We start from the raw sequence: 12,170 nt of genomic DNA on the forward strand, positions 1-12,170 counted from the left end.
GATAGATAGATAGATAGAGAGATAGATAGATAGATAGAGAGATAGAGAGAGAGAGAGAGAGAGAGAGAGAGAGAGAGAGAGAGAGAGAGAGAGAGAGAGAGAGAGAGTAGCAGTCCTTCACAATCTGACCGTTCACAAATTAATCCCTATTTCTGCCACACGTGCCTACACTGTGAGCCAATTTCACTTTCACCACCACCACCACCACCACCACCACCATGTTGAAAGGCTGCGTTCACTGTTTCCATGCATCACTCTTTGTCTCGTGAAGGGTTTTGGACAGCCCTTCAATTTACGGTTTGGTTTGAGTCTTATCTATTTTCGTTTTCTTTTTTTTGTATATAGATTTCTTTCCCTTTTTTTTTATTTCGAGTTCTTTTCTTCAGTTTTTCTTTTATTTTAGTTTAGTTTAGTTTCATTTCTTTTTATCTATTTTTTTTACTGTATACTCGTAAGTTGGGAGAAAATGAGTTAGTTTTTGTGGCGTTTTCCTATCTTTATTTTTTTTCCCACTTATTTATTTACCTATCTGTTTATTTTTTATATTCATTTTATTTTCTTTTGTTCATTCTTTCTTCTAATCTTATATACAATACAATATGACACATTTTTTATTTAATTTCCATATCCTTCATGATCTCCTATACTTTACACGTCACTAAATTCACCTTTTACCACCCATTATTTTCACAAACACCGAAGTTACCCATTCAGATATTAAAAACCTACTTTTATACGATTTCTATTTCGCAGAACGGAGGCGCCACGGGATCCACGCCGCCTTCTGCCTTCTCCAGGAACAAGCCTCGAAGTCGCTCCCTCATCCGCCGGTCGTCGAAGAAAGCCAAACAACAAGTGAGGGACGCGCAGCCAGACGAGTGCAGCCTATCTTAACCCTCTCAGGCCGACAATGGAGTGCTCTAGCAGCGAGGAGTGCCGCTGTGGAGGTCTTCCCTGGGGGCGTGGCTTCATTAGGGCCACCATGCACCGAGGGACAGGCCATGCTAGGCAAAGATGGTTTGGGTTGGCAAGGGAACGAGTGAGAGCTTTTTTTGGTGAGGTTTTGGCTGAAAGGTTGGATTAAAATGAATTGGGGTTTTGGATAAGAGGTAATAAATGAGGTTCTAGGCAAAGGAAAGGACCGAGAGAGATTTTGACATGAGAAAACAGAGAGGAAGAGGTTTTTGTGGAAAGAGATATGACCTGATGTTAGCAAGAGAAGGAACGAAGGTTATGATATAGAGGAAGAAATGAGGTTTGTGGACAAGAGAAACAAGAGATATTTCAGACGAAAAGAAGGAAGGTTTTGAACGAAGAAACTGGGAGATATTGGACGAAGGAAAGGAAAACCGGAGGAAAGAAAACGGAGATGGGAGATTGAGCTTGTGGTAAGGAGGAGTGACTGATGTTGGTTAAGTTGTTGTTGTTGTTGATCAGTGGCTGTGGCTCTTGTCTCTTGTGAGAATGTGGTGAAGTGTTACTTTCATTTTGTCTTGCTTTAATAAGAAGAACATTTGGGCTTTCACGGGCCAAGAGAGACTGAAAGAAAGAGGGATAATGCATCTCTCTCTCTCTCTCTCTCTCTCTCTCTCTCTCTCTCTCTCTCTCTCTCTCTCTCTCTCTCTCTCTCACTAAAACATTTCAGACTTTTATTTCAAGCGAGTCTTTGGTCTTGGTCTTGGTTTTGGCGTCTCCGGAGTGAAGCCTCGGTAACAGAAACATTCTTATTTGTTCCTTTTCCTCCTCAGAGCGCCGGAAAATAGGATAAATTCACCTGGCTAAGAGTTAAAGTTTAATATGATCCACTTCACTATTGGAATCCATACCCGGGAGGATGGAAGACAATAAGGAAAACTCTAGTGGCAGTAGACAATGCAATCAGGTTTGGAAATTCAAAACTGCACTGAGGCGGAAGACAAGGAAATGGAAAAATAGAAAACTGGCTCGGCTACATTTTCTTTTTTACTCTTTCAACGTGAACTTAAGAAAATATGTCCACCGCACCGCTCTTTGTCTCTCCCTCTTACAATACAGCATATTATCTTCCCCTCCCCCTACCCAGTCCTCTCACACATCACAGCCGGTGCAGCAACACAACGTATAGCTCTATGTATTTGTATGTGCAGCAAAACACAGCAACACACTCACACACTTCCAGACAAAAGCAAACAGCCTGTAGTACACTTCACTGGGACAGCATTCTTTAGCATTTTGGAACCTCGACTTCACTTTTACGGGGCTCGAGTGAAAAAAAAAAAAAAACGATTCTCAAGGGTGTCTTCATGATTCTTATGGTAGTTTTTTTTTTATTGTAAGAAAGGCACTGACAAAAAAAAAAAAACGAAAAAGTAAGTGAAAATGGGCATTGAGATACAGATGCTTGAAAAAAAAGTCGAAAGGATTACTAAAAATTAATGAAGAAATGTCCTGAAGCTTTCAAGTCAAGTCAAGTATTCAAGTCATGTTAAGGAAAAAATGCATAAACAGGCATGGAGTTTCAGAGCATATCAGTTTATCAAGCATTCTGAGATGATATTGAGATTATATTAGTATTTTCATCTGAGAGGCAAGGTACAATTATAAATTAGGTTTTGATTAATTCTGTCCATTCATTTCCCTGCTGATTCCTTCACTGTGCACACCACGAGCTGGGAAAAGGAAACATTGTAATTCCGGAGGAATAATGTAGTCAATGCATGGAAACTAATACACTAAAATTATTTCAATACTGCACCTTGCATAAACTGGAAAAAAAAATTACCCTTGAGCATTATCTAATCACAACAGAACGCTCTTGAGTATTAGCTAATCATCACAGCCTTTGAGGAGTTACGGCGAGTCAGAGCGTAGTAATGATTATACTAAAGTTATTTCCATACTACACCGTACATGAACTGGGAAAAATCACCCTTGAGTATCAGCTATTCACAAAAGAACACCCTTGAGAATAAGTTAATCTTCGCAGCCTTTGAGGAGTTACGGCGAGGGAACAAAATGTGTGTGAATCAGCCCCCTTGTATGTAAATATGAACACACGCAGTCCAAACACGCCGCTTTTATGTACGAAAGATGTAACAAGAAGTATTTATTTTTTATTTCCAAGCATCTACTGGGAATTAAATGTCGTCGTGGCGTTATGAGGTAAAAAAAAAAAGGCTCAATTTATTTATTTACTTTGTATGTCGTTGCTATAGAGAACCTGTAGATAGAAAATAATGTTGGAATGATAATAATAATAATAATAATAATAATAATAGTGTTAAAATTAAGTGTGTGTGTGTGTGTGTGTGTGTGTGTGTGTGTGTGTGTGTGTGTTAAGATTATATTTTCTTATATCTTCAAATCGCTATTTGTTTTTGTTTTTGTTTTGTTTTGTTTTTGTTCATTTCTTTTCGTCTATTTTTTTCTCCTAATGCAATTTTGAGTTACTGGAAAGAAGAAAAATGTTAATCAAAACACTGTAACTGCGTGTTTGTGCCAGAGAGAGAGAGAGAGAGAGAGAGAGAGAGAGAGAGAGAGACGCGGGTGTGGGCAAGGGCGGGTGAGGGAGGGACAATAGCGTATAAGAAAAGGAGAGTAAGAGAAGAGGAGAAAGAAGCAAAAACAGGAGGTGAAAGAAGAATAGGAAGACAGTGTAACTATGATTAACCGAGGCAATTAATGGAAACATAATTTGTATCCACCTTTGAGATAGATAGAGAGAGAGAGAGAGAGAGAGAGAGAGAGAGAGAGAGAGAGAGAGAGAGAGAGAGAGAGAGAGATACTTGCTGTTATGTTGTCAAGGGAAATGGTTCTATATACGAAACAAGAGAAAGTCATCATGCGTGTCTCGTTGTTTTAAAATACTGAAAATAACAACAAGGAATTAATTAAGCCATATTCGAATAACGTGACATGCAATATGAGAGAAACAAGTTAATTAAAACCAAAATAGAAAATAAAAACTAAAATAGATGAATAGATGCAGTGTGTCAAGGGAAGAGGAAAAGAAAAAGTTATAATAGCAAGGAAATGAAGTTTGGAAATTGTTATATAAAGTTACAAAGTGAAGAAAAACATCCCTTTAGCTTTTCACTTTTTCCATCGCAGTTTATAATTTTTTAGCAATTTATTTATAGCGTGCAGAGAGAGAGAGAGAGAGAGAGAGAGAGAGAGAGAGAGAGAGATACTACATTAAAAATCATTCACTCATCACTGTCTAGTTATATCATTACTATTAAACTGGATCTTCATTTACAAACAGTACCCTCTCTTTCCCCCCACTCTTACACTTCCCCTCCTACACCACAATTACTCTCAAAGTGCTTATGATAATACGATTAATTGCCCTTCGTATAATTGCATCACCTGTTGATTTGATAGTAAACAATGACACACGTAGCGTAAATCCCCAACTTAATTAAATATATCAATATATGAGGCGCATTTCCACTTCAGTCAGTTTCATTCAGTACCGCCTCCATCACTTCTACTACTTTTAAAGGGCTGAAGTTGAAGATACATGTGTTTGGGGGTCTTTTTACGGTAAAAGTGACAAATTAATAAGGTTTCTATATAATCAACAGGACATACACTCTTAAGAATCTGGTATATCTTTGTGTTCTTTGCAAATGGCAGATTAACAAGGTTTCTCAATACATACAAGTGTTTTAGGGTTTCTTTTACGGTTCAAGTGACATATCAACAAGGTTTCTATATTACTAACAGGACATACACTCTGAAGAATCTAGTTAACCTTGTCTGTGTTCTTTGCAAATGGCAGATTAAGGTTTTATTAATAAGATATACACCATTAAGAGCCTGGCTAATCATCTTTGTGGTCTTTGTAAATGGTCGTAATGAGAGCAAATCGTTTTAGAATACAGGACAATGCACTTGTTTGTTCATCACTCACTTTTAGTTCATTCATTTAGTCTTTTTATTGTAGCTTTTTTCCCTTTTCTCTTTTTATTGTTTTCTTTTCCTTTTTCTTTTCATCTTTTGTACACACTTTATTTTCCTCTCCAAAAATGTTCCTCGTTAAAGATCACAAGGAAAATATGTTCTCCCTCTCCATCCTTCTTATTTTGTTTGTCTCGGCGCTGATATCAGAAAATGGCTGGGGGGGAGGGGGACGTTCATTTTTCCTCATTATTTTGTCATGTATACATTTTCGTTCAAAAGGCAAAAATATTCCCATGCTTTAAATATCACCAAGGATAGCACGTTATTTTTTTTTTTTCTGCTACTCATTATCATTCATGTCATTTATTTATTATTGTTCAAACCTTCCCCTTTACTTTATTATCCATCACTAGTGGTTTTTCCCCGATAAAAGCGGAAAATAATAAAGATATATTTTTTTTTCTCTCCCTTTTTCCTCCTCTCACTTTATCACACGGCTAATAATGTCGTTAGGGCGTTTTTATCTACTGAGGGCTTATGAAAAGTGCCATAGCGTCCTCCAGTCTGTCTGTTAGTCAATTAGTTCTGATTAGACTGGAAATCGCCGATGAGAGACTGATAAGATTGAAATTTTACCTATTTAATTTCATCATCTTTGTATTACTAGACACAAAACATTTAGAAATTAATGAAAAAAAGGCAGAGGTTATCATATCAAGGTGTATTCGTTATGAAGATTTTTTTTTTCTACTCTTATTTTCAGGTGTGTGTGTGTGTGTGTGTGTGTGTGTGTGTGTGTGTGTCCTGTTCTCCCTCGCTGTGTTGTAAAGTTAGGCTGTCCAGGCTGTTTCTGTCACTGCCTGGACATTACATTATAAAGGTTGTACCGGGTATTTATAAGTAGCCTAGTGTCTCTGTAGCCTAGAAGTGTTCTCAATAAAGGGTAGGAAGTGTGTGTGTGTGTGTGTGTGTGTGTGTGTGTGTGTGTTTGTAAAAATAAAATCGTCTGCTAGCTCGTCGATGCATATCATTAAGTACTACTACTACTACTACTACTACTACTACTACTACTACCACCACTCAATGTCTGCTTCAATAATTTACGCTCGTATTGTAAAAATCTCAAGAATAGGCTGATAATTTACTCGGCGATAAGTTTCGTAATACTGAAGAGAGTTGAAAATTGTCAAGCACCATCGCTACCACTGCTATTACTACAACTATTACTATTACTGTTACTTTTACTACTACTACTACTACTACTACTACTACTACTACTGTTTGGTTAAATGCTCTACTTTCATATCAGTATAGAACCGTAACCAACAGGACTTTTATCAGCTTAAAAACACCATAAGTAATAGATGAAGTAGAGTTATATACTACTAGCCTGCTACTGCTGTCATTCCTCTTACTGTTAATATAATACTTGAGTAAACACTTCAGACTAATAGCAACACTTTAACATAGCAAAATGCGTTGATATTACAATAGAAAGACAAAAAAAATATATATGCATACACGGAAGAAATGATTTATGAGAGGAAGGAAGGCAGCCATGGAGTGAGAGACGTTCCGATGTTTTTCTTGCCGTCACAACCAAATGTAATAGTTGCGTGCGCGGCCGGTTCCTCACTTCACAGGTGGCCAGGCAGTGTTTATCTAAGTGTTTCTCTTGGAGTCAACAGCTTTTCGTCACCACCACACAGCAGAAAGGTAGAATTGAAGTGTTCCCTTGTATTGGTGAACTAGGAGGCTAAGTTACTGCTTGCAGGGGATGGGTCATGAAGGATTATTTACAAGTGAGCTTATGGCGTCGTCGTCTGCCTGTGTCCGTCTGTAGGTCTTCCATCCCCCTTGTTGTCTTTGCTCTAACTCATTTATTAAACGGCCTATAGGGCTGATATTCCATTGAGAGTAAGCGAGATCATCTTGAGTATTTATAATGCATCATCAATAGTCTTGTAATGTTTTTTTTTTTATCGAATATCTGAATTCTTGTGTCCCTCCACCTCTCCTGCGTTTCACTATTTTTATGCAAATGCTGCGAATTTTGCGTTTCTATTGGTGGAGTAGAGAAAGGTATGCCTCACGCCGTCCCAGGTGATATATCAGTGAAATTTGCACACTAACGTATTGGTCAAAGTAGATCGGCTGGCTTTTCACCCTCGATACTATGATGCCGATGTCCGCTCCGAATATCTTAACAAATCGTTGTTAATAATTTGATAAACTTTTTGATTGCGTAAAGTATTTCAGTAAAATAATGTCTACAGTTTTAGTAAGGAAAACAGACTAACCCAAATAACTGTAACTGAGCAAGCCAGAGGTAGGCTACTCAGAGATTTCAAATGTTCCATAAACAATAGGTTATAAGATTACTGATGATGTGTTATATACTCTCATGGGGACAACTGATAGTCGTGGTTGCTCTGGTCAGAATACCAGCCTCATAGATCCCTTCATACACGAGTTTGAGCAAAAATAACAGAGTGGTGCGGAGCGTAAGGCACACTCACTGACGGACACAGACGGGAAGCCTCCGATCAGCTGATTCATGACGAGTAAAACCGTTTTATATTTTTTACGGGTTTTCTCAATCATGGTGACTATATTTTCTTGTTGCCTGGGTGTGACATAAGCGTGTTTACCTGTGTTTTGGGAGCGTTGGGGATCAGGTCATTATTATCAAAGAGAAAGACAACATGATGGAGACGTAAAGAGAAAGAAACCTTGCTTGTGGTTGCTTTGTTATCACAGCATTTCAGATTATTTTTAGGGAGGAATAAGTTAATTTGTACATAATCAACATATTTTTTTTTTCTGCTTAGATGATTAGAGTTTGATGTGACCAATTATGTTAGGCTTTGTGTGTGTGGCGAGAGAATGTGGCGCTAAATGAGGGTGCGTAGGCTACAGTAGTGCTAGATACCGTATGTGTGGGTGTGAATAGCCTATCATGTGGTACTAGGAAGCCCCTACGAGAGTGTATGTAGACTGCAGTGTGGGTGATGTAAATGGTGTTAGATGACTTTGTGTGGGTGTAGATAGCTTATTATATGTTGTTTTAAGACGACCCTGTGTGAGTGTGGGTAAAATATTTGGTGTTAAATTGAGTGTGGATAGATTTCATGGGGTATTAAGTTGAATGAGGATAGATGTGGGTGTGAATAGGCTGATGTGGATATATGTGGTGTCCGATACCCTACATATGGTGTTGAATTGAGGTGTATTGGATATGGATGGTGTGGAATGGTACTTGATCTTTTATGAATGCGGTAATAGGTGGTGAATTGACTTGTGATGGGTGAGAATAGGTTTGGGTTGAGTGTGTTGTCAGTATATTAGTCTTGTGGTAGCTAGGGTAGGTAAATGTAACTAGTCCGAGGGTTAGAACTTAGTTAGTGGTACTTTCGCTTTAAAGGGGAGGTAATCTGCTAGGGTAAAGAAATACAGAGGTTGACTTGAGGGACCCGGAGGTAAATTTTAGCTCACCCCGTTTTCTGTTGAATATATACGTGTCTGATTAGGTTAGGGTAAGCTGTGTTATATCTGGTTACGTGGACCTAGTGTGTGTGTGTGTGTGTGTGTGTGTGTGTGTGTGTTTTATAGGAAATATAGTTGCACGTATTATTATTATTATTATTATTATTATTATTATTATTATTATTATTATTATTATTATTATTCGTTCCTGTAAGAGGAATGAATTCTCAAATAATGAAATAAGAGTTGAAAAATGGACGAAAATTTGTGTTTCTGATTGTTGTATAAACATTAATGCTAATTGGAAGGGTTGAACGAATAGTTATTTCATTTTTATTCATTTCCTTTATTTTTGTGTACCCATTTTTTTTCATTTAAATTAATTTCATACTATGCCACGTGTTACATTTGTTTTGACGTGTGTGTGTGTGTGTGTGTGTGTGTGTGTGTGTGTGTGTGTGTGTGTGTGTGTGTGTGTGTGTGTGTGTGTGTGTGTGTGTGTGTGTGTGTGTGTGTTTGCGCGCTTTACTCTATATCATCATTCTATGTACGTACGTAATAACCTTACCTATATACACTCTGTGCGTTTTTGTGTGTACGTATTTGAGTTTGTACATACATAGGTTCTGTGTGTGTGTGTGTGTGTGTGTGTGTGTGTGTGTGTGTGTGTGTGTGTGTGTGCATATGTATGTGTGTATATATGTATGTATGCATGTGTCTTATAAGCATAGAGAAGGAAGGACACCAATGTATATGTATTTTGACCTTTGCTGATGATATAAAGAAAGAGAAAGTTTTGTTTGTATATGATAACAATATATTATATATTACAAAAAGAAACGATATTGGATGTAAGACCATGCATTTTATTAACACGTCGTTTTATGCATTGAGAGAGAGAGAGAGAGAGAGAGAGAGAGAGAGAGAGAGAGAGAGAGAGAGAGAGAATTTCAAATTGTATTTATCACCATCTTTTTTTTTTTCGCCACCATAGATCACCATCTCTTAATTCTCACCACCATTACACTTCCTTCACCACACACTACCAGTAGCACACACCTGTTTGTCTCCCACCTCTTCCTCATCACTATGAATGACTACCACCACACCACTATTTTAGCACCATTAACCATGCTATATCATCACACCACACACTTCCGTCACATTCATTACCATTCAATAACAATTCAACAGTTTATTGAGGAAAAGTACAAGAGGATACAAGGAAATAACAGGGAGGATGGGAGGATTGTACGAAACAAGGAAATTACAGAGGAAAGTAAAATTAAGCACTCCTTCATGGCAAACTCCCTTCCTGCTTCTGTATTTCCATCTTCCTGCATGTGACCTGAACTCATTTACGTAAGAGGGAAGTTTCAAGACATATATCCCATTTGTTTTGGCCAACTTTCGGACCAGCTTGGGGACTGGCATGGGAGTTTTTATTTAACCTCTTCAATACCATGACACGTTTTCATATTCGTTCTGCTTACTATATGGCGATTTTATACACCTTCAGAAACTTATGTGGTGATTGAAATAGGGAAGAGTCTGGCCATTTAATTTACTGATCTCCATAGACCCTTCTAAAATCGTCTAATCATACCCAAAACTCAAGCTAGAAATGCGTCCCAGTACTGAAGGGGTTAATCGTTTTTGTTACCCATGGCTAGATTTTCCTTTATAAAAAAAAAAAAAAAAAAAAAAAACGCCGCTACCTCCACCACCACCACTACCACACCTGACACTTATGCTCGGGGTTCATGCCGGAGCCAACAGGACAACCCCAGATATCAGAGAACTCCTTCATGTTGAGCATCGGCACCAGCACTCTGAACCTTCCTGGAGAGTGAGGGTCTGTGAGGACTTGGTTGAGAAGGCCCTCCGTGGTAATGGACGTGCACCAGATGTTAGCGTTGTTGAGGAAGAACAGTTGCATGGGTGAGTACTCCGTCAGGCCAGGTAGTCTCGGCTCCTCCCCATAGCGCTCCACGTATAACTGGTAAGCCATAAGGGCCTCGCGAAGACCACCGTTGTCCGCGATGTTCTCACCCTGGCGAAAGAATGGACATTAGGCTAGTGTCTGATTCTAAGCACATTATGTAGTTGGATGGAAAGACGAGAAGTGGTGTGTTCAGCATGGTATGGTCGTTGGATGGAGTGGTGTTTCTTTGGGAAATAGGGTGAAGTGAAAAGACCTACTATGTTCTCACTCTGACGAAGGAAAGGATGGAAGTTAGGTTTTTGTTTTAAGTACATAGTTGGATGTAAGGATGCATTAGAAATAGATTAAAATGAGAAGACCTCCGTATGTTTTCACCCTGACAAAGGAAGAAATTATTTGATTTGAAGTGTATTTGTATGGAAGGGTGTTGAAGAAATAGGGTGAAGCGAGAGCGTAATTACATAAAACTTCTATTATTTGCGATGTTCTTACTGTGGCGAACGAAGGAAGGGTGTTCAGAGTTTACGTAGGTTTTGAATGTAACCACTAGGTAAAGGAAGGTTAGTGTTTCTTACAGCTTCTGATATTAACAAATGATTCGGTGTAGGTATTGGATGCTACATAGAATCCCACCCCAAGTTTTCCGCTATGCTGAACTAACTTTAAGCTTGAAGTAAACTTATGATAAAAACAATATTAATGTTTCGGCATCATGAGTAATTTTTTTTTTTATACAATGTGGGCTTTTAACAGGAATTTATGAACTAAATTTTTTTTTTTTTTTTTTTGTACCTCCTATCTGAAGGCCCTCTTATTAGGGAACCGTTACCCGGAGTAAGGGAGCCCGTCCTGCACTCGGACTGTGGCCAGGATTCGAACACGTGCGTTTGGAGGCACCTTGGACCCCAAAGCGTGCGTGTTCTGATTTGTTTCATGACTGAAGGTTTACCTGTGTGTTAAAGCAAGATCTAGTCTTTTCAAATTTGATAGAATGATGGCGCCGTGGCTGTACCATCTCAACCACTCTTTCACCTGTGTGTTGATGCCGTTGAGTGTGGCGTTGGGCAGGTGCTCGTCCAGCTCTGGAAGGCGGATAGAGCCGTACTGGTCCACGATGCACTGGGCGCGGCTCTGGAAGGCTTGTAGTGTCTCATTTGTCCACCAGGGCAGCGCGTTACCATCCTTATCGTTCTGTCTTCCTTGATCATCGAAGCCGTGTGTGATCTCGTGTCCTATCACCTGAACAGGAATTGGACAGTGGTTATTGTTTTGTCATAGTGGACAATAGTTTTGGTTTTTGTTGTGGTGGACAACGAATATAGGTTTGTTGTAGTTTTTTTGCTACTTTATGGTTTATTATGGGTATAAAATATGAGTGCAAAAGGAGGTGATGGCTCGAGCTCGCAACTTTTAAGGTCATCAGGCAAACATTATACTGGAAAGCCGATTCGATGGAAGTATAATGGACAGTTTTTTAGGTTTAGAAAATTTTAGGATGGAAATATAATCTTTAGCTAGTATAGGTGGAAATATAGAAGAAAGACTTTGAAGTTGTAATGTGAGAAGGCAAAACACAAACTTTAGGTCGATGATCATGCTACAGTGACCTTTAGAAATGTTATTTATACTTAGTCACCTGCGGATACGTGTCAGAGAGGTGATGAAACCCCGAGCGCCTATAGATTAAAGAGCTTGGTGCTATATCATTATCGGTGGGGAAAGGAACGAGAAGTAGGAGATGGAGATTACAGCGGTCAGAGAGGTGAAGATTGGGCTGAGGGAGTGAAAAGGTTGTCAAGAAGTACAATGTTGTCGCTAATGAAGAAAAGTTGCGTTGCTTCTATTATGTTTTCGA

The 12,170-nt window shown here is 38.8% G+C and overlaps 2 protein-coding genes across 3 annotated transcripts in view; one reads left to right on the forward strand and one right to left on the reverse strand.

The window, feature by feature from the left end:
• Positions 1-1,629, forward strand: part of LOC123506873 (GTP-binding protein Di-Ras2-like) — a 161,946-nt gene extending 160,317 nt beyond the window's left edge. For both annotated transcript variants that reach the window (XM_045259237.1, XM_045259238.1), the window contains one exon: positions 754-1,629. In XM_045259237.1, the coding sequence (XP_045115172.1) occupies positions 754-894 (141 nt within the window). In that variant the 3' untranslated portion in view covers positions 895-1,629. The remainder of the gene's footprint in view (positions 1-753) is intronic.
• A 7,178-nt stretch (positions 1,630-8,807) lies between these two features.
• On the reverse strand, positions 8,808-11,683 carry LOC123506874 (neprilysin-11-like). The gene is made up of 2 exons (XM_045259239.1): positions 11,348-11,683; positions 8,808-10,423 (listed from the first exon to the last, which is right to left on the reverse strand). The coding sequence occupies exon 2, from the start codon at positions 10,379-10,381 to the stop codon at positions 10,103-10,105; it is 279 nt and encodes a 92-aa protein (XP_045115174.1). The 5' UTR covers positions 10,382-10,423; positions 11,348-11,683; the 3' UTR covers positions 8,808-10,102.
• Between the last annotated feature and the right edge of the window lie 487 nt (positions 11,684-12,170).

The sequence above is a fragment of the Portunus trituberculatus genome, chromosome 21 (genome assembly GCF_017591435.1).
Source record: "Portunus trituberculatus isolate SZX2019 chromosome 21, ASM1759143v1, whole genome shotgun sequence".
NCBI classification, from domain to species: domain Eukaryota; kingdom Metazoa; phylum Arthropoda; class Malacostraca; order Decapoda; family Portunidae; genus Portunus; species Portunus trituberculatus.

Bases quoted from the DNA above. Each gene is read 5' to 3' on its own strand.
- LOC123506874 (XM_045259239.1), bottom strand. From the start codon at position 10,381: ATGGCTTACCAGTTATACGTGGAGCGCTATGGGGAGGAGCCGAGACTA.